Source organism: Andrographis paniculata, unplaced genomic scaffold (genome assembly GCF_009805555.1).
Source record: "Andrographis paniculata isolate CXL003 unplaced genomic scaffold, ASM980555v1 Contig80END, whole genome shotgun sequence".
In the NCBI taxonomy this organism is placed as follows: domain Eukaryota; kingdom Viridiplantae; phylum Streptophyta; class Magnoliopsida; order Lamiales; family Acanthaceae; genus Andrographis; species Andrographis paniculata.
The window spans coordinates 4,524,724-4,548,144 of NW_026137618.1; the positions used below are offsets into that span (position 1 = coordinate 4,524,724).

The 23,421-nt window shown below is 32.6% G+C and overlaps 3 protein-coding genes and 1 pseudogene across 3 annotated transcripts; 2 read left to right on the forward strand and 2 right to left on the reverse strand.

Annotated features, from left to right (window-relative positions):
- The first annotated feature begins 5,112 nt into the window (after positions 1-5,112).
- Positions 5,113-7,821, forward strand: LOC127240930 (putative late blight resistance protein homolog R1B-16; annotated as a pseudogene).
- A 2,658-nt stretch (positions 7,822-10,479) lies between these two features.
- LOC127241010 (replication protein A 70 kDa DNA-binding subunit B) lies at positions 10,480-14,044 on the reverse strand. Its single transcript, XM_051259883.1, has 12 exons — positions 13,833-14,044; positions 13,419-13,565; positions 13,104-13,319; positions 12,664-12,841; positions 12,306-12,576; positions 12,110-12,212; positions 11,913-12,037; positions 11,746-11,824; positions 11,517-11,661; positions 11,245-11,405; positions 11,027-11,147; positions 10,480-10,928 (listed from the first exon to the last, which is right to left on the reverse strand). The coding sequence occupies exons 1-12, from the start codon at positions 13,958-13,960 to the stop codon at positions 10,725-10,727; spliced, it is 1,878 nt and encodes a 625-aa protein (XP_051115840.1). The 5' UTR covers positions 13,961-14,044; the 3' UTR covers positions 10,480-10,724.
- Positions 14,045-15,335: 1,291 nt separating this feature from the next.
- On the reverse strand, positions 15,336-18,039 carry LOC127241117 (60S ribosomal protein L44-like). The gene is made up of 4 exons (XM_051260020.1): positions 17,919-18,039; positions 17,172-17,351; positions 15,801-15,875; positions 15,336-15,693 (listed from the first exon to the last, which is right to left on the reverse strand). Exons 1-4 carry the CDS (start codon positions 18,033-18,035, stop codon positions 15,634-15,636), a joined length of 432 nt encoding a protein of 143 aa, XP_051115977.1. The 5' UTR covers positions 18,036-18,039; the 3' UTR covers positions 15,336-15,633.
- A 2,359-nt stretch (positions 18,040-20,398) lies between these two features.
- On the forward strand, positions 20,399-23,054 carry LOC127241107 (exocyst complex component EXO70E2-like). Its single transcript, XM_051260007.1, has 2 exons — positions 20,399-20,699; positions 21,032-23,054. The coding sequence occupies exon 2, from the start codon at positions 21,052-21,054 to the stop codon at positions 22,873-22,875; it is 1,824 nt and encodes a 607-aa protein (XP_051115964.1). The 5' UTR covers positions 20,399-20,699; positions 21,032-21,051; the 3' UTR covers positions 22,876-23,054.
- The last annotated feature ends 367 nt before the right edge of the window (positions 23,055-23,421 follow it).

The following is a 23,421-nucleotide window of genomic DNA, read 5'->3' on the forward strand; positions in this document are numbered from 1 at the left end:
TATTGGAATGATTATTTTACTTTTTCAATTAATCATGCATGTATGGTATTTATTCTAAATATTTTTGCTTTACTGCACCATTTACAACATATAGAAGGGATTGGACTTGTGATAGTCGGGGTAAAATTGCTAATTCAGTTGAAATATATATATATATATATATATAAGTACAACTACTTAAATGAAGCGACATACAAGGAACAATATATTGGGAGTGAAAAATAAAAGAATGAATCAACTAGGAAAAAATTGATGAATTAGATTAAAATTTTTATTTGAATAGTATTTAGATATAATTTTTATGGAATTAGAATATACATATTTTCAAAGAAATTTATAAAAATTAGATAATAAACTAATTGTAGAAGCTCAATTTTCAGTTATCTCTCGTCATCTACGAAGAAGGGGAATAAAAATAGCGAATAGAAAATAATATATTTTTAAATTTTCTATTATTATTATTAGATTCCACAGATAAAAGAAATTAATAATGTGTTTAGTACAAAGAATAAAATTGATTATTTACTTTGATAAAATAGATAATTAAGTTTAGAAAATGTAAGTATATATGCATTTTGAAAAAAAAAAAAAAAAAACTAAATCAATCACTAAAAATGATAAATTGAATATGAAAAATATTATTGTATTTTTTAATTATATTTTTAATTTAATAATTTAGATCCGATATTTTATACAATTTGAATAATATAAAAATCATAAAAATTAAATATTAGTATAGAAAATAGTAAAATAAACACAAATTAAATCGTAAAAATTCAATGAAAAAGATAAAAATAAATAAATAAATACACAACACACTTTCTCAATTTTTCTGCATACAAGAGATAGATGAAACTAGATAATAATATCTTAATTATATGTTTCAGCCAAATAAAAAAATAGAATATTTTAATTTTTTTAATTCTATTTTCTATGTACTAAATACTCCTAAGATATTTTCATTTTTCTATGTCTATTTCTATACCTCAGGCACTCCTACTAACTTAGATAAATAATATTATACACTTTAATTATATTTTAAAATTTAAAATTTAAAATTTTTTAATTTTAATTAAACTATTTAATTATTTTAATTAAAATTCAAAATTTATACCCAGCAAGCAAAACAAGTGGCATAAATTACACCACCGGGCGGCAGTGACAGAACCACCCTCCGAACGTTGGGCGTGGAACTGTCCAATCAATCGATTTTTTTATGGTTTCATTTTAGTTTAAAATTTTCAAATTGTTATTTTTCGATTCGAATTGATAATTCAATTTTTTAAAAGAAAATGAAAAATTATAGGAACATGAAATAAAACACTTCATCCGTCCCACTTACCATATCCACTTTTCCATTTTCTTTCGTCCCAGTTATTTTATAGCTTTTTTTTTTTTGAAAAGAATTATATACTTTAATTCTATTTTAAATTTTTAAATTTATATTTTTTTATTTTAATTAGAATAATTAATTGTGTTAATTTTAATCTATAAATATTTTTATTATACGATAATTATTTTCAGTAATACATTCTTAATTATTTACTAATTATGTCTCTTATAAATTCTTGTATCTACAGTAAATGAGACATGATAGCCGGGACGGAAGGAGTAAAATTTTATACGTAAGATAAAAAAATTCGCTTGAAACTTAGAGAAAAAAAAAAAAAAAAAAAAAAAAAAAAAAAAAAAATATTTAAATTATATAAAAGTCCATGACCAGTGGCAAGAAAAGGAGCTCACAACCACACTGTCAATACCATTCAATAACCTTCAAAAGCCAATTTGGCATACTATCATTATTTTGTCCAATAAAATCTATTGTTTAGACTTGCTAAATGTCAAGAGCTGGAAGTTGCCCGATGATGGACATATCTTAGGCAGAATGGAAGAGTATGTTCATTGCCATTGTAACGATGCATTTGAAAGTAAGATTCAAGCAAGGTAGAGATTTATGTTGATATGTCTTGAAGCTAGTTATTCATCTGACATTGTAATGATACATTTGAAGTGGAATTCAAGTCAATATGAAGATTCGTTGATATGCCTTGACTTTAGGGATATAATTTGGATATTAAATATTATATCATAGATTTAGAGATATAATTTGAATATTATTGGTATACGATTATGCTCTAAATAGGCATGTGTTTCCATTTTAATAGGCTGCCAAGCGGTTCAAATCTGTAACATGTGACCTAGTTGCCCTTAATAAAATTTGTTCTTCATTTCTGCTCGTGAAGGTAGCTAACACGTTTTTGGTGAACCACGTAAATCTGTGTCTTCATTGCATTTTCTGATTATTATTCGATCATCAACCCTAATCCGTGACAACACTACCAATATGTAAAGCCTATATAGACAGAGATCACCTAAAGATACCAAAAATTATTACGCAATTTGGAAGATCAAGAAAACAAAAATAGGCATAATTGTCACTACTTAAAATTAATTGCTCGGGCCTATTTACCATTTTAAAAAAAATTAAAAAAAATCAATAGATATGGCAAGGTGTGTCGAAAAAGGAAATTTGAACGACTTCTAAAAATTTTTGGATTCACAAATTTACAGAAGCATCCGTAAATTTTGGAAGGATCCGCAAATTTATGGGAGAATCCGCAAATTTACGGGAACTTACGAATAGTAATGAGGCTCTTCTCACATTATGGCCTTTTAAGTTTACGGGTCCGAACATCTCAAGTTCAGTTACAGATAATATAGTTGAATCTTGATTTTAGATTTAAAATCTTGATTATTAGATAATAAACCTTGAGTTTTGATTGACAAAGATAGTAAAATTTGTTACCAAAAATTTATATTTAAAGTTAGAAAATAAATAGATTAATTATTTTTAATTCTTGTACATAATTATTTTTGTACAAGGTTGCATCCCTTTATGTTGTTAGTACATTAGAAATATTGTATCCATTGTAAATAGACATTGTAATAATTGTAGATTTCAACATTTCAATCAAATTTATTTATTTTTTTATTCCGGCAATTTATTAATTTTTCGCTCTTTTTTTTTTCTTCCCTAATTTCTTACTATCAAACATCTAGACGCTGAATTTGGTACGAAATAAGAATTTATTACTCTAAATCCTCCATAAAAGCCATTGGTTATCATCCGGTTGAAAATTTTCAACCCATCGTAACAATAATAAGACGGTAATTTGTTTACTCGGTTCGATCGGAATGATCTATGTTTGGATAACGAGAATAAATATTTCCATTAGTATTTTCAGTGTATTTTGAGAGATGATACATCTAGATGCAATATCTAGAAATAATTTTCATTGATACTACAATATAGTATAAAATTAAAGCAAAAAATAAATTAAAAGACTCAAATTTTATTAACAAACATATAAACAAATTATTTTCTTCCATTGTTCTCTACGCTCTTATATGGTTTGAAACAATTAATTTTGACTTTATTCGTAATATTAACATCAACTAGGTAGTGGTAGCATTTAATATTTAAATGAGATACTATTTTTCTAATTAATTAGACAACTGTCTTTTCACTCATTATTTTTTAATAAAACAATTTTCTATAAATATTATTAAAAAAATATAAATATACACACACATTAATATAATATATATTATTCACTACTAAAAATTCAACCATTCAACACTATCATATAGAAAAAATAAATTCATCTAAAAACAATAGTGAACAGAATATTACTTCAAATTTTAAATGTGACACTAAAAACTTTTAACAATAACACAGTTATTAAATAATAAAAACTTTTGGTGGAGTAAAATCAATTGCATGTGATCGATACATATTTTAATTAGAGTTGCTGATAAGCTCCATGAGCTTGGAAAAGAAATCGATGATCATGTCGCGAAGAAAACAGATGAAGGGCAGGTGCTGAAGTTTGTGCAAAGTTCGACTTAACCGTCTTTTGCGACTCAAGCATCTTCTCAAAACACTCGATCTTACAACAGATATCGAACCTTAATTTCCAAATTCGGAATTTTTGTCTAGATAATACATGTTTGATATTCTGCACTGTTTCAAGCTCGGGGACACTACACACCAAAGGAATGAATCAGCCGCTCGAGCTGGTAATAATCGATGAAGCTGCACAGCTTCAAGAGTGTGAATCGTGTATCCCGTTGCAGCACAACACTTTTGCTGTGTGTTCAAAGCCTAAAATATGAGAAATAGAAAGAAAAAGAAAAGAGGAATAGCGACTTGGAGAAGAAGATGAACGGAAAAAGAGTACTTTTACGCTTTACTACTATGAAGAAACCACGGATTGAGGATAAAATTGAAGAGGTATTTATAGACCGCACGAGCTACTATTGGATAAACAAAAAAATTAATCAAAAATTCTAATAATAGCTACCTATACTCTCTTAAACTTTGGGACCAAGAAATATGCTAAATAATGAAATATACTCTGATGTACTTAGTCAAATCGTGGCTTGATTTTACGTCAGGATTATTTCCAACATGACCCCGGCGAGCTGGTTGTTTGTCGTCATCAATGTTGTCTCAAATTGTTCAATCGATCACAGGCTTAATGTTTGTTTCTGCAGATGCAGTCTCTGGATTTCGGGCAATGAGGCAACTCTAAGAAACAGCGGCTCGATTTGGCCATTCGGGGAAAACTGGCAGCGGATACTAAAAATCGACGATGTTATCACAATGTGTCCGTGAGAGTGAGAGGATAAAAACTTATTAAGTACTTTTTAGTACGTAGAAATATCTATTCTGCATTCCAAAAAAGCGCATCAAGCAAATGAAAGTCAATAAGCCTTGACTATTAAATTATATTTTTAATTTGGAAATATAATTATATATTTTAATCATATTTTAAATTTTATAATTTTTTATTTTTTATTTTAATTAAAATATTTATAGTCTTAATCTTAATTTATAATTATTTTTATTAAATTATAATTTTTAATTAGTTGCTAATTATAAAATATTTCAAAATGAAAATATTTTATAGATAGAGGGAATGGAATAAAATCTAATTTCGAATTTAATTAGTAAAGTGAAGAGGAATCTAATTGTGCCACTTTGGAATTATTAATTCAAAATTATTATTCGATAAAGCTGATCATAATCAGTGAGAGTGGACTTGGAAGACGACTCGCTCCTTCCTTAATCTCTTTCTCATTCTCACTCTCTACCTTAACATCATTCATACTGCTACTCCATCGATCGATCCACCTCATCCATGGCATCGTCTTACGCGGCTGTCCTTTCCCTTCTCCAACTTCTTCACGACATCCAACGTCCCTCGGGCGGTTGGAATAATTGTCTGGACGAGCTGCAGATTCAGTTGCTTCGCGATCGCCTCTCTTACTTTATGGCTTTTCTCGAAGACTTTCACGGCAAATCAGAAGCTGCAGACGCATTGGCGACACAAATCATGGACGCCTCTCGTGCTGCTCAGGGTATCATCAAATACTTTGTGTCGGTCCAGGTTCTTCGCCCATACATTAATTTAGGGGAATTAGATCTGCCGTCCTACGCCAGAGACATTCAAGCAATTATACAAAAAATGGATGTGCTGCAAGAAAGGGCGTTGGAAGTAAGAGATGAAATTGTCGCTGTGGATCACAAATCCTTCAATCCTCCTATTGTTGCTGCTGCTCATTCAAGACAAGCAGCTCCAACTGCGAAGAATCCTATGGTGGGGCTGGACGATGCTTTGGTTCAAATCAGGGACAAACTCACTGGCAGCGGATCCAAGCTGGAAACCATCCCAATTGTGGGGATGGGTGGGATTGGTAAGACTACTCTCGCTCTTAATGTTTATAATAATGATTGGGTTGTTGAGCACTTTGACATTCGCGTTTGGATTACCATCTCTCAAACATACACTCTGCGGGAAATTCTCTTAGAGCTTTCAGAAAGTGGGATAGGAGAAAAAAGTGAGGAAGAGATAGGAGAATTGGTATACAAGAGATTGTTTGGGAGGAGGTACTTGATCGTATTGGATGATGTGTGGAATATTGAAGCATGGAATGTGTTAAGAAGGTTCCTTCCCGACAATGGCAATGGAAGTCGGGTTTTGTTGACCACGAGGCTGGTTGGTGTTGCAGCTGATTTCGGCTCGGACATTCCCTATGCAATGAAATTGTTAAAAAAAGACAAGAGTTGGGATATGTTGCATGATATAGTCTTCCCAGAAGAAGTTTGCCCAGTTGAATTGGAGAAAATAGGAAAGAAAATTGCCAAAGGTTGTCGAGGTCTTCCACTGGCAATAGCCGTAATTGGTGGAGTTTTGAGAAGGTCGGAAAAGACATTGGACAGCTGGGAGCAAGTTGCTGAGAATCTATATGCAATTGTAACTTGGGAAAATGAGGAACATTGCTTTAAGATATTGCGTATGAGTTACAGTTGCTTGCCGATTCGTTTGAAGCCGTGCTTCCTATACATGTCACGTTTTCGAGAGGATGAGGATATCAAAGTCTCTGAACTCATCAAGTTTTGGGTTGCGGAGGGATTTCTAAAACCCATAAACGGTAAGATTTTGGAAGACGTTGCAAGTGAGTACTTGGACCACCTTATTGATAGAAACCTTATCATAGTTCGCAAGAGAGGGGTTTCAGGTAAAGCAAAGTATTGTGGTGTCCATGATCTGGTACGAGACTTGTCGCTGAAGGAAGCCCGCAAGGAGAACTTTACCCTTGTTGAAAAGTTGTCAAGTACCTCCGCTGTGTTTTTGTGCTCGTTCCGAAATGAGGATGGTGAGCTCTTACGGGAATTGTTGTCCTCGCAAGCTTCGTATATGTTAAACAACAATTTGGTGGAGTCAATTGTGCATCTTGTGCAATTCAGGTATCTTTCCATTCCTTATTATACAGGAGGGCTCGTGGAAAAGAGTCTTATGCTACCAAAGAAAATTTCTTTGGAACCTACAAACTATAGTCATAAGTGGACGGGGTACAACATTTACTCTACCATCTATGTTTTGGACGATGACCCAACTTAGGCATATAAATATTAGTGGGAATATTGTTTTACCTGAGCCACCTCCAAAATCCCAATCTTGTTGTACTTTGGAAAACTTACAAAGTCTATTCCATGTGAAAGATTTTAGGTGTAGTGAAGAGATTTACAATAGGATTCCAAATGTAAAGAAACTTAAAATAGTCTATTTTTCACAAGATGTGGAGGAGGGGTCATACTATAGCCTTAGCAATCTTGTCCATTTGTGTAGGCTTGAGTCACTTGATCTTTCTGGAACGATGGTTTCCATTAAAGACATTTCTTTCCCACATTCTCTGAGAAAGTTGAAAATAGATAACTCTAATATTCGGTGGAGTGAGATAGTGAGCATTGGTTCATTACCCAATTTGGAAATTCTTGTAATTGGAGAGGATGGTGTTCAAGGGCTTGAGTGGAATGTAACTGAAGGGGAATTTGTTCGACTGAAAAGATTGGATGTTATTTATGTTAATTTGAAGTATTGGAAAACAGAGGAAGGTAGCTTTCCAAGCCTTGAGGAACTCAAGCTTTGGGGTATCGAATTAGAAGAATTACCTGACCCTCTCGACTTTGCTGACATTCCCAAGCTTAGATTGATCTACCTTATGGACTGTGGTGAGTCGATTGAAAGTTGGGCAAAGCAGATTAAAGAAGAACGTGAGGAATTAGGATACGGATCCATTCAATTAAGCTTTGATTGATACTAGTGTCGTTGCATTCAATTATAATTTCATTATTATTATCATGTAAGAATAGTTGGCAGGTTTGTTAATTTGATATTGGAATGATGATTGTACTTTTTCAATTTTAATCATGTATGTATGGTATTTATTCTAAATATTTTTGTTTTACTTTTACTGCACCCTTTACAACATATAGAAGAATTAAGAAAAATAAAAATAGAATCCGACCTAATGTGTGGGGATTGAACAATATATATAAGTACAACTACTTAAATGAATCGATATAGAAGGAACAATATATTGGGAGCCAAAAATAAAAGAAAGAATCAACTAGGAAAAAAATTGATGAATTATATTAGAATTTTTATTTGAATAATAATTTAGATGTAATTTTTATGGAATTAGAATATACATATTTTCAAAGAAATTTATAAAAATTAAATAATAAATAAATAAACTAATTGTAGAAGGTCAATTTTCAGGTATCTCTCATCGTCTACAAAGGAGGGGAATAAAAATTACGAATAAAAAATAGTATATTTTTAAAATTTCTAGTATTAGACTCCACAGACAAAAGTATATTAACTGTGTGTTTAGTACAGAGAATAGAATTGATTATTTTTTTTGATAAAATAGATAATTATGTTTAGAAAATATAAAAATACATATATTTTTTGAAAAAAACTAAATCGATCACTAAAAATGATAAATTGGATATGAAAAATATTATTGTATTTTTTAGTTATATTTTTAATTATTAATTTAGATCCGATATTTTATGCTATTTGAATAATATAAAAATCATAAAAATTAAATACTAGTATAGAAAATAATAAAATAAACACAAATTAAATCATAAAAAATCAATCAAAAAGATAAAAATAAATGAATACAACATACACTTTCTGAATTTCCCCGTGTGCAAGAGATAAATGAAACTAGATAATGACATCTGAATTCTATATTTCAACCAAACAAAAAAAAGATAATATTTTAATTTTTTATTCTCATTTCTATGTACTAGGACTCCTACTAACTTAATAAATAATGTTATACACTCTCACGTTTTAAAATTTATAATCTATAATTTTTAATTTTTAAAATTTTAATTAAACTATTTAGTTATTTTAACCTTAATCTATAATTATTATTATTATATTATAATTATTTTTACTAATATATTTTTTAATTTCTTACTAAACATAACTTAGACAATTTACATGGGACGAGATAGTATTTTTATTACTGTTTTCTTAAACTCGATCTTATGTTTTTCAAAATATATATATATAGATATTTTTGAAGCTTTTTTTTTTTGAATATGTCTTTATCTATTATATTTTTTAAAAAATAAATTATTGAATTGTATTATTATAAAGATGTTGAATTATCGAAGTATTATTTAGAAAAGATGAATTTTTTAAAAAGTAAATATAATATTTTGTGACATAAATAATACTACTCCCTCTGTTTCGGAACTAAGTATATATTTGTTTTTTGCACGTAGTTTTAGAAATATTAGTATTATATTGGGATATAGTAGAAATAAAGTAGAAGACTAAATATAAAGGTAATTGCATTGGTCTAATATATTTGTAAATTGATACTTTGTTATGAACAGATTAAAATGGAAAAATGGATATGAGAACGAAAGAGTATAATTTTATGAATTATTGTTATGATTGAATAGTAAATAATATAATTTTTTGGATAATAATATTTTCTCTATCCACTCAAAATCTTTTATTCTCTATAAATATTATTAAAAAAATACATATATTAACATACCATATATAATATATACATTTCATTCACTTACCAAAAAGTCAACAATTTTTTTTAAAAAAAATAATTTTGTATTATTAATACAATATGTTATATCCAATTTACGAAAATAATAATAATAATAATAATAATAAAAGGAAAAAAAAAGAAAAAATTGTGAGGATAGCAACCATACACACCCTTGCCAAGTTGCCATCCCTAATTTCTATTATAATTATACTAGGCAATTATAACAATAATTTCACGCCCACAACTATTAAATATATTTAAACTTTAATAACCTATTCATAATTTGTTTCTATTTTTCTTTTTTTTAAAATATGATTATACATTTTAAATTTTAACTGAAACTATTAACTGGAAAATCATCGGAAAATACTATAAAAAAAGAGTAAAGAGAAGAAGAGAGAACTCTTCTTGTTGGTTTATCAAATGGAGGGGTGGAAAGGGCTTTTTAATGGCATTTCCAATGGCTTACCTGCATGTATATACTTAACCACACTATTAATAACCACCGTACTATTTATATGCATTTCAATTCATCGAATAATTAATTTTGAAAATTATGAATTTAATTTAAAATTAAATTCGATCGATTAATTGATTAACCGATTTTTCAACACTGAGAGGCTGAAATAATCATATCACAGTTCGGAGCAACGGGAATGGCTCTCTCGGATTTCTGAGTGTCCGGCAATGAACATATGTAGCTTTGACTCACGCGAGGTTGTTTGTTGTCGTCAATGTTGTCTCAAATTGTTCGATCGATCACAGGACTAATGTTGTATATGTTTCTGCAGATACAGTCTCTGGCTTTTGGACAACGAGGCGAATCTATGAAACAGCCGTTCGATTTGGGAAAACTAGCTGCGGTTACTAAAAGTCGAGGATGCTATTACAATGCGTGCGAGGATAAAAACTTGTCCCCGGCAATCAGGAATGCCTTGATCGAGCTTGGACAGCTGCGATCTTCGCTTAATACAGATAGTGTACTCTTCAAAGCTTCTGTATGAAAAGTACATTGTCTCAATTCTAAGGATGGCAAAATAATATCGCGCTTGATCGATTGACACATCGTTGTAGTGTAAAAACATTCCATGTAGCGAAAGGTACATATATAATCGAACAAATTATCTACAAACGTTGTCGAAAGGTGCATTCGGTAATAACACAATGCTTTGATGTAGGATCGCAAATGTAACTTTTGAGAGAAATTACCGAGAGATCACCAAAAGATACGGAAAAATTGTGGTTCAAAAGCATAACAAGGATGGATTAAAAACTCTACCTATTTAATGAGACACAATCTTGATTTTGTTGGAAATTTGTTCGAGCAAATACTTAGATTCAGCTGCATAATCTACTGCTGCAACACTTCTAACAGTTATCCTCTGCCTCTTCTCGTTATTGTATTCGTGCGGCGTAACGCTTACCCGCAAAAGCTGAGCTCTCCACATCGCTTCTTTCAGCTTCATTTGGTAAGAACTCTCGCCGTCCTGCGAGTAAAAAAAGAAGTTTGTGAGCATTGATGGCCATCGACGAAAATGACCAAAAAATGAAACTCGTATTAGATTGTTTGTATATTGGATATGACCTGAGATCTTAGCTCGTTGAGCTCGTCTGCTGTGCATCCGATGATCTTCTCGGCTTGTTCGTTGAAGACAGAGAAGTACGCCTCGCCAGTTGCATCCGAGACTTTAACAACCATTATGTACCTGTAAATGGAGGAATTGAAAAACCAATTTGGTTAGCTTTATTTGTTTAATTTGATGTATATATATAAAGTCGGGGATTGTATGGAAATTTACAGACCTGAGGTTGCAATCTTGCTCGTTCTTCTGGCACCCTTCGCACCAATAGCCGGCATCAACAGCTTCAGTCACCTTCTTGTTGCAGGTCTTGCAGGCTCGGTACCACATCGCTTGATCGGATTTAATGTAGCTAACATACGCCTTGATGTTGAAAAACACCGGCTGAAAATGCAAAAAAAAGCGTCGTCGTAGAAAACAATCAAAGTGAGCCATCCAAAGTAAAAATGCGCCCGCAATTTCCACATTCGAGTCGATAAATATAACAGATTATACCTTGTCTTCTCCCAAAGATGGATTGCTGGTGATATCAGCTAGATTGACTCTGTCGGAGTACATAGATCGAGCTCCACCATTTGTCGAAGGGCTTAATCCGGAGCCAACAGCGTCCAAGGAAATGTTCTTACCTTCGGAGTCGTACCTGTGGTTCGATTATAACAGTAAGGATTTAATGACTGCAGAAATGGCACAGGAATGATTTATGTTCTGGGGAAATTGTTCTTACCAAGCTCTTAACTTCTTCGCCTCTTGTATGTCCGGGTTGACGGCAACAACGCTTTTACTAATCGTGGATAACGACACACCTGAATCGAGCATGTGCAAATCATTCAGCTGCCATCAATGGAAAAATCTGATCTCATTTCTTGTGGAGTAACACTTTAATTTCCTCACCTTGAAAGTCACCGACTTTAAGTGATTTGATCGCAACCACAGGGGATTTATCTGCAATGTCGAGCAGTTCTTGGCCTACGCCTGCGGCGAGGTCGTTCCACAGGGAAACCACAACAGTTTTCTTCCTGAAAATCGACAATAGCAAAAGGGTTGTTACAATGCAAACAACATAAATGATGAAAAATTTGTGAACGTACGTCTCATCAGTAATGGTAATGTCGCGCTTTGGGATAGTCTCGTTGTCGCTTTTCCTTCTAATGCTCATTGTAGGAGACACGGTCACAACTACGCCGACAACATCTGTAATAGCAAAGCATAAACATTGGCTTCGGAAAACAATACATCGACACTAGTTAAGAACATTTTTAATATACATAACGACGAATTTCTTACCAACAAGCTCCCTTCGGTTGACGAAAGGACCAAGTTCATCAATCGGGACAAACTTGAACTTCGTTTGTGGAATAAAAGTCGCCTCATTGCTGGCTTCCTCAACTTCAGAATTCTCATTTAACGTCATTTCGTAGTCATTCTGCACCGTTTTAAACTGCTTGTTCGCCACTTTCAGAGTCCCCTTCGATATGTAATAGACCTTTCCAGTCTGAAACTTGTCAAAGAATTTCCTCGCAGCCTCGTTGAACATTGTAGCCTGAATTTGTGTGCCCTAAACAACATTGCCGAAACAAAGTAATCAGAACATAAGATGTTAAAATGCTAGCAGCGTCTCACAAGAAATTAGATTTTCACTCACTTCTTCGTCCGTCAACTCTACATTGAACACACAGCCTTCACCTCTAGCATTCCTGTAAGTCCTCATATTACCTTTCCCTGTCACCCGAACCTTTATCGTCCAGTTTCCAAGGTAAGGGTTTAAAGAAACCAGTGGCTGAATCCTCCGAGTCATTGCCATTCGAGCAGCAGGAGCCAAACTATAATCAAACATACGCAAGAACCAACAAATCCCATAAATCAACATGTTCTAATGATCCAAATCCACTAATGTACACAAGATCAAGAACAATTCATATTTCTTATATGACCACAATTTTATCCTCCTCCTAGAATGGATCTTTTGGTTGTTTTTTTTTTTTAAGTTTTTACAAACTCTTTCACATGTTGATACTCAAAATTTTCGCAAGTCGCCATTATCAAGACTAGAATGAAGAAAAAGGTTAGAGTATAGAAGATTACTTTCTTTGTTGCTCATGAACTATTTGTGCAGCAGATTTGGCAACAAACTCTTGCTTTGGCTTCAGCACAATCGCTGGAACGCTCTTTAAATCTCCATCAATATCGATTTCCTGCTTTGGCTTCAATTCATCCCTAATTTCCTCAGGTTTCACCTCAGCTTTGTACTCTGCCTCCAATGGCGGACACACAGCCTCACACTTTGACACAATCAGGAACCTGTAACAAATCAGGTGCGTTTCGATCATTTCAATATATATATATATATGTGTATATATGTATGTATGCAACAAATTTATGTGCAATTCAAGAGCTTACTTCTCATTCTTCGTTGGTATATCGTTGAGAGTATAATCGAGAATACGAATGAGCCCCAAATTCTGAATGGCGCCGGAGATCACTTCAGATGACAAGGCAGATTGCAACAGAGCCTTCACCTTCATCTTCCCGTCGTTAGCCACGAACCTGAAAAAAAAAATTCCAAAAACTAATAACGAATCTGGAAAATCCAGAGCAAAATTGCCTCCAGCTAACGAAATCGATTTACACTAAAAATCATCCAAAAATTTCATCAATCGTTTCAGATCCAACGAATAAACGAATCTTAGCAACAATCGCTCTCAAGCCACCAGTAACAAACACAAACACAAACACAAATGCAGAACCAAAATCAAAGTCTCGTAAACCGAATCTTATATCAATAAGAAATAATCTAATCGAACCATAACTTACATGTATTTGGAGCCGGCGAGCTTGAGATCGAGGACTTGCACGACGATATCCGGCAGACCAGAAGAAGAGCCGGGGCATGGATTTGCAAAAATAGCGGAAATCGCATCTTCGGTAACTGCTCCGGCCATTTGTGGAAGCGAAAACACAAAACCTGGATCCAGAAACTGCAGAGAGATTGATGAAGGCACTTGAATGGGTGAATCGGGAGCTCGTTGTGTACTTCAAGAATGGCTGGGGAAGATTGATTCCGCGGTAAATATTGGAACTGCTTGCAGAATTTACGCGGGAATTTTCAGTTCGATTTTCAAGATAAATGTTTGGCGCCGGGGCTTTTTTTTTTTTTTTCTAGTGGCGCCAAATATTTTCATAATTACATATCGACCCCTTAGGTTAAGAAAATTGTAAGCTACAAGTTTTTTGGGTTTCGTTAAGTGCATCGAGTCAATTTATATTTTTTACGTTACGGTTGTAAATTGATTAAATAAATTTATTTGATTTGAAATTTTATTATTTAATATAGGCGTTGGATTCACTTTGAATATATATTAAATACAAATATTTGCTTTTAATACTTAATTTAATATCTGTAAATATATAGTAATAAAATATATTTATATATATATGGTAATTTAAAATATAGTGTATACTTATATTTTTCCAAATAATTAGATCCATGTATTTTTTTTTATCAACTTATCTTAATATTATTTTGAAGATTTTTAATACAAATTTCCGAAACTAATCAAATATAACAAAAACAATTTAGATTTTGAATATGAATGACAATGATTCGAGTGCGAGTCATGTATCAAATTTTATGTATTTTATTAAAAATATTATAATTAAATAATATTAAAGAAAACAAACTTAAAAATATATATATAATTATATTTTTAAAATTATTATTTTTTCTTATATATAAATGAAATATTATTGATATATTAATCAAGTATGGGTCCGGTACATGACTCATATATATGATTTGATATTCAAATAATTGATCCGACCTTAAATATATAATTCAGTCTCGACTTGTCTCTAATTTTGAATTGAAAATCTAATAATATTGTTAAAATTATAAATATTTAATCGAATATTTGAAAATTATTTTCATTCAAATAATTTTTTTAACACATCATTGTAGTAAGCTTCTTTTTTTTTTAAATACTACATTCATTATTTGTCCGTTCAAAAACAATAGTTTCATTTTTCATAAATAACCATTTCAACATAAAACTATTTCTACTTTTTCATTATTATTATACAATTACCTCTTTATTATATTAAGTAGGTAATACAATTACTAAATTAGAAAATTATAACTTTATTTTTGAACAGACATGAATGAAAAATAATAACATTTTCTTTAACCAAATTTTTCCAAATGGAGTCAGTATTTTTTCAAAAAAATTACACTTTTTTTTTTCACAAAATATCCCATTAATCATTATTTTAATATCAAACTCAAACTAATTTTTCTCAAACTCAACGAAAGAAACAGTCTTAACAAGTAAGAAATTTCAAGTAGGTCGGGTCATATAACAGCTCTAGCAAGTCGCCATAAATTTACTCAAAATTGCAACTACTATATCAGGCTCGGGTTCAGCGCAACCGAAAACAGCCCGATCGACTGCTTGAACTCACAGCTGACGACAAAATGAAGCAAAACTAAATAAAATTGAAGTCGATAATCATCTAAATATTGAGCTAAAACAGCAAAGGAAACAGAAGGTTCAGATAAATCCCAACAATAACAATAACAGTAGTAGGAGCGCTTCCAATTCCAAAACACGACACAGATTTAGAAAAGGGAAGTTCCTTTGCCCTTCTTGTCGCCACCGATCTCAAAATGCTTGCACCTCTGCAAACCAATAGTAAAACAGCCATTTTGATCCATGTAGTCGAGACGGGATGAGTTGAATTGATTTTGCAATGTAAAAGGGGAAAAAGGGATGACGAAACACCAACCTTGATTGGGTGCTGCGAAACATGCTTGCAAGCCTGGCATTGCAGCCTTAGCACGATCTTCTTTGTGGTCTTGGCCTAGATGTTGAAATAGAGCTTTATAGAATTTATGTAAAACAAGTGACTAGAAGTCTAGATTGTTAACATGTAGAAAATTTTTATGTAATAATAAAATAGGATAAAAATAATAACAAACACATATAGGGGTATGCTGCTGTAGAAAAACGATGATCGGGTTTGGGTCCAAACAAGAACACTATAAAGCAAGTAAAAAACTTTAGTGAAAGGACAAAATAGGATCTCCAACTTAAACCATCATTTTAAACACCTAAAATTTATACAATACAATATGTGCAACCATTATTTTCTACTGTCTCCGTCCGTCAAATTTATACCTACTTTATAGTTAAGTGTGTCGGTCAAATTTGAGCTTGTAACATAAATAGCAACCATTTTTCTATCCATTTAAATTTCAACCCTACTTTAACCACATAATAACAATTTCATCACTCTCTTTACATCAGAAGTTATCAATTAAAAACATTCCCTATTGAATTTCCCAGAGTACCCCTAGACAATTTTTACTTTTACATTAATGGTGTGTTTGCTTGGATGATTTGTTTTCTTTTCTTCTATTCACAAACATTTTCCGCTTAAAAATATCAAATCAAATACTAATTTTTTATTTTTTATATTACATTAAAAATGAAATTTTCATTCCAAACATCACATCAATTCATAGTTATATCACATCAAAAAATAACTATTTAAATTCAAAATTTTACTATTCAAATCAAAACACCCCTAAAGAAAAACACCCTAAATTACTATCACTTCTTAGTCTCCATGGCTGGCCAAACAAATTACATTTTTGCCAAACAAAAGGAGTGCTAGGAATTTATATCCAGAAACACCAAAAACATCCAAAAATACAATTAAACAAACCACAATACCTTCACTTTCTCACGTATATATAAATAATTCAAGAAGTAATCAATAATAGCTCCATTGAACTCAGCCACTTATAAACTAATCCAGACTTTAGAAGAACCTATACACTCTAAAACAAATCATTGCTTATGCATCTAGTCGGTCTTTAATACACATTATTTTAAAACAAATATGTTGATAGATATTACTTAAATCAACCAAAAATCAAACAAGCATACACACTATTTCATTCCCACAATACACTCAGGTAAAGCAAGCAAGACCGGTATTTTACCTTCTTGTGAAACACAGGTATTTTAAATCAAATGTGTTTTAAGGATATTATTGTTACTACTTAAATCAACCAAACACACACACACATAGTATTTCATATTTTCATTGCAACAATACATTCATATAACGCAAACAAGACTGGTGTTTTACCTTCTTGTGAAACACGGGTTTGGTCTGGCCACCATATCCCGACTGCTTGCGATCATAACGACGCTTCCCCTGGGCAGCCAAGCTGTCCTTTCCCTTCTTATATTGGGTGACTTTGTGTAAGGTGTGCTTTTTGCACTCCTTAGATTTGCAGTATGTCTTCTTTGTCTTCGGAACGTTCACCTACAAATATTAAAGCAGTATAAATATATCAAAATCAATCATCACAAAATTGGGAATTATCACACACATCATTCATCTCAACAAATATTTAATATTCCTTTATCAGTATCATCAATAAGCAAACTAATGCATTAACTATTCCAAAAGTTCGAAAAACATTAACGGCTTATAAATTAAACACTCCAATCGGCAAATCATCATATCCAGTAAACCTGATTCATCATCATCCACTCGAGCATAAAAATTCCTAAATTCAAGATGAGCTCCAATCGCTCATAAAAGCTGATAAATCAACAACTTCGGTCAATGAACGCGTTTGAAAGCGATTTTCCTTATCCTCCGAAAATCATCGCTACCACGACACATTCATGCCAACATTCTCCAACACTTGTATAACCAATTTATCGGAAGCCGGCATACAAACACTAATCAGTCCAACTAAATTCCACCGATCCGATTCATTAATCCAGTCCAGATGAATAAACACATAATCTACCAATTCATACAGAATAAACGCACAAAAATGAGCAAATACTGAATTCGAATGCAAATCAAACGAGCCATTACCATGGTCGACGGCGGATAGGAGCACTTGATCTGCGATTCTGAGTTTTCCTTCCAAAACCCTAATTTGCGACGCTGTGCAGATTTATAGGATAAATATTGCTTAATGGGCCTCCACATTTGTTTAAGCCCAACCCTAATTTGCCCTATATTTGTTTTCTATTAATTTTTTATTTAGATAAGAATTTTAATAGTATAATATATAAAATAAAATAATATTAATCCAAAAATAAATATACACGTGTAAAATGACCAACACTATTAATAATATTATTTAGGATTGATGTATTTGTGTATATATTTTCCTTGTCTCTAATAATACGTCGCAATTACTATATATACGAAAATCTAAAAAGAGAATAATTAAAAATAATTAATTATAATATAATAAAAATAAATTAAAATTAAGATAATTTATTAATATAATAAAAATTTAAATATATAAATTATAAAATTTAAAATATAATTAAAATACAAAACAAACAGAAATATAAAATATAATACTTCCTCCGTCCACGTCTTACTTTTCTATTTGAGATGTCTAACAACTATTGTCCTATTTCCTTTTTTTTTAAACACAAATTTTACATTTTTATTCTTCGTTCATTTATTATTTTTAATATATATCATTCAATTAAGGGTAAATTTGTCAATTCATAATAAAAAGACAATCACCTAAAAAACCGTGCAAATATATTTTAGGACAATAGAAATTGGACGGATGAGTATAATGTGTGAGATTTATGAAATTATTGTCCTATGTAAGAGGAACAAACAAATTTTTCTTACTTAGCTCATTTTCAACCCATCAATTTCGTTTATACAATTTTAATTCCAGAGTATTTTTAGTCAACTCACAACTTTATTTTTTATTTCAATATTCTTCAAATATTCTATTTTATATACTATTATTTTAAACTATTTTTTTATATTTATAATTAATATTATATCTTTTAAAAAAATATAAAAAATAAAGAATTAATAAGCAAATCAAACATTTGAATACTAATTCATATTTTTTTTTAACGATTTTGTATTTGTTTCGATTTTTCATTGATCACAATGGTTCAGACATACTTTCTTTTAAAGAAAACAATGCACTCCCTTCATTTATGAAAATGATGTAGATATGTCCGGACACAAAAATTATGAAATCATATTTTTTTCGTTTGAATCATATGTAATATTTTCCTCCGTTATTCAAATTTATGTTCATTTTCCTTTTTAGATTGTCATTGAAAAATATTCTCATTATTTTTTTAAGTAAAAATTATTACATTTTTGTATATTTTTTTACTAAAAAGAAAAAAATAACAATTATTACTTATTTTTATTAAAACCGTGTCCGATCAAATAAACACACATTTGCATGACGGAAAAGACTACTAAAAATAATACAAAGTATGTAATAATATATAAAGATATACTATTTGATAAGATGAACAAGTATTTTATATTCCCATCTATGAGATATATACTCATTTGAGTGGAACCAAGTATTTTAATAAATATAATATTTTATTAGTTCATTATAATATAAATTAAAAATATTTTGAAAAATAAATGACATAATGAAATGATTTTTTTATATATAAAATAAATCCGTATATATTTATAAATAAATATAATATTAAAAATACATGAGACAAATCTAAGGATGAAAATGGTCCGGGAATATTCAATATTCGACTCCAATCCGACTTATTTATTTGGAGTTGAGTTTAATTATTATGGTATGAAATCCGGGGCTGGGTTGGATATAGTGTGCTCCAAAGATAGACTCTGTCTGAACCCAAATATGATTAATATATATTAATAATATAAATTATATTAAAAAAATATTTTTAGTTTAATTTTTAATTTTTAATTTTTATAATATTTTGAACAAAATACATAAATTTTAAAATATATATATCGGTCGGAGTTCGGATGTAATTTTCAGTTAAATTTAAGAATAGTAAAAAACAATCAGGTCTATCAAATCTTGTCAAATATTGTTCGAATTGGTTACGGATATGATCTGATCCGGATATAATCAGATCTAATTCACGTCTTAAATCAACAATGAGTATTCGGATCGGATCTCGGATTCCACTAAAATCAACAATGAGTATTCAGATTAGGTCTCGGATCCGGCTGGACGCGACCCGACCATCCCTAAGTCCATTTCCAACTCATCAACCATATTTATCCAATTTTAATTTTAAATATGCAGTTGTTAAGGTAATCTTACTTCAACTATAATTCTATTTTTCACTATTATTCTTCAAATATTCAATTTTTTTTCTATTATTTCAAATAATTTTTTATTTTTATAATTTAAAAAATATATATATTTTTAAATCCAGATAAATAAAGAACAAAATTTAAAAGTTAAAATTAAATTTTTAATTTTATTTTTTTGTTAAAAAAAAAAAAACTGATCATTGTGCAACACCAAAATTGATCGTTAATAACGCTTAAAAATGGCGGGCGACAGCATCGATGACTCTGGGTTGGAGATGGGGAGAGACAATCAAACAAGCTACCAAAGGAAGAAGAAGGATTCAAAAATCAGTTCAAGGAATGGGGTCATATTATTATCACAGTGAACGTACAGTGTTCCACAGCCATCGCTGTCTGTGTCTCAATCTTCTACTGTCACTTTCCTTGTCCCCGCTCTGCTTCTCCTCATTTGACGAACCCTTCTTCCATGAAACCGCGTTTCTTCGTCTTCTTCAACGCACGCCCCCAGACTTTATTTGCTCTAATTCCACTTCCGTACATTACTGCACTGCCCTCCAGGTTAATTTCATTTCAATTCTTATCATCGGATCACCCACAAATTATTTTTCATACTGCAGTTCCAGTTTTCGTTGCTTTTCATATCGTCTCTTCATCTGTGGTCTTAATTCGATTTTCAAATTTGCATCTCGTTTTGCGGATGAGGAGTCTGTTTTGTTGCTTGATTTGAGATGAAGAGGGTTCAGTGAGGAATTCTAGGGTTTTGAGAAATCAATTCATTTTTCCCCCAAATTATTTCGTGATTACGAGTTTGTAAGAAGAGGGATATAATTAGGGCTGTTTGATTTGATTTGATTTGATTTGTTTGTCGCGACGATTTTTGGAACCAACAGTGGCCGCCGGCGCCGGCGCCATGGACGGCGAGGAGCACGTGATCGCCGCCGCGTACCATCTTCTCATGGCGGTCGAAGCCACCAACAACTTCTCCGACGACGTACGGAAGCTCGTGTCGGATTTGAACACTCGTCTCTCGCAACTGGTGAACCTCAGCGCCGCCGAGGTTCGGAATCTCCGGGAGATCGAATCTCGGATCGCCGCCGCCCAGGAGACAATCCTGGCCGTCCATTCCGCCCATCCCAGGATCTGGGAATCCTACCCCCTCACCGCCTCTCAGTACCTCCACGCCGTTGATGAGATCGGACGGTCAATATCGATCCTCGAAACGACGCCGTTGAGCAGAGGCAGCCGCAGCAAGGAGCTCTTCGACGGCGCTCAGACAGTCCTCCAGGCTGCAATGGCGCGGCTGCAGGACGAGGTTGTCCACATCCTCGTAGAGAACAAGCGTTGCTTCGGCCACGGCGGCGGCGGAGTGCCGCCGCGCGCCGAATCCTTTATCTCAAACGACGACAACGAGAGCAGCAGCACCGACGCCGATGAAGACGCGAACGTAACTTTGATCCATCCCGACGTCGTGCCGAAGATCAAATCGATCGCCGACACGATGTTCCGGTCGGGCTACGGCCGCGAGTTCTGCCGAGTGTTCACGTCGTTTTGGCAGGAGACGTTATCCGAGTATCTAACGGCGCTCAACGTCGAGCAAGTTAGCGTCGAGGACGTTGTCCGAATGGAGTGGAAGCGTCTCAATGTGAGGATTAAGTTATGGCGCACCGCGATCAAGAAGATCGTGGCCGTCTATCTCGTCAGCACGAAACACCTCTTCGATCAGATCCTAGCTGAACACAAACACGAGCACGAGTACCATAGCAATGCAAGTTTAAGCGCTTTGACAGAGGCGTCAAAGGCTCCATTTCGGAGCTTATTGAATTTCGGCGAGGCCGTCGTCGTCGGGCCCCACCGGCCAGAACACCTCTTTTGCTTGCTCGACATGTATGAGGCGTTGGCGACGGTTGCGCCGGATGTCGACGCGTTATTTCCCGAAGATACGGGATCGTTCTCGAGAGTCGAATTCCACGAGCTTTTGATCAAGCTCAGAGACGCTGCCTTCGTCGTTTTCGAGGATTTCGGGAACCACATAGCGTCACCGTTGTTGCCGAAGCCTTACAAGAACGGCGGGATTCATCCCCTAACGAAGTACGTTATGAACTACATAATACACATCGGCGAATACGACGAAATCCTTAACTCCCTCCTCCGACCTCCGAATTCCGAGGGCTTATCGAACGATTTCGGGGCTCGTCTCCGATCGTTCGTGTCGACCCTCGAGTCGAATTTACACAAAAAAAGCAACTCCTACAAAGAGGGTCCTTTGAAGCATATCTTCTTGATGAACAACATACACTACATAGTTCACAAGATCAAGAACTCGAAAACTCACCCGTATTTCGGCGATGTATTTATCAGACAACGCACAGTGGCGTACCGTCAACACGCGAAGTTGTACAAACAACAAACTTGGTGTTCGATCGTTGATCTGTTCTCGGAGGCCAATAAAGTCGGGAAGGCAATGCTAAAGCAACGGTGCCTCGCATTCGCAGCGGCGTTCGAAGACGTATACAAGAATCAAACGAGATGGTGTGTCCCCGACGGGGAACTTCGCAATGAGCTTACGATCTTGGTATCGAAGGATCTTATCCTCGGATATCGCAACTTTGTTAAGGTTGTCAACGATACCATTGGTGAAAAACATGTCAAATTTTCCGAGAATGACGTGGCTATGTACATCTTGGATTTGTTCGAGGGTACGCCGAAGTCGATAAACCATCCGCGAAAGAAGTGATCGATCGTCGTCGACTATAGGTTGCTTTCTCGTAGTTTTTAAGGGTCGCTTTGTTAGCTTTTTTAACGTTTTTAAGATTTGTTACCCCAGTTCAATATCATAGTAAAAAATGTAACAAAAACATTCTAACATATGTGTATATGTAATTTTACTTAATCGAAATTCTTTACATGTACAAATTTCTTTTATAATTTGATTTTAATTTTTGTAATAGAATGTATTAATTTTTTTTTTATAAAATATGATATTTAAATTTTGTTAATAAAAATAATATTAATACCTAACTTTGGTTGCAGTTAATAGTGTTATAATATTACTTATCTATTAGTAAATATATTCTAAAATATCAAATCAAATATGTATTATATTGTATAATATTTAATTTTATATTCAAATCAATATATATTTATATTATATCAGACAATTATTTTAATTTAAAATTTATTATTTAAAATTCATAATCATAATATACAGAGAGAGAATAACATTTTGTAAAAAAATAAAAAATAAATATTTAAAGTAATTTTTATTTATTGAAAAAAAATT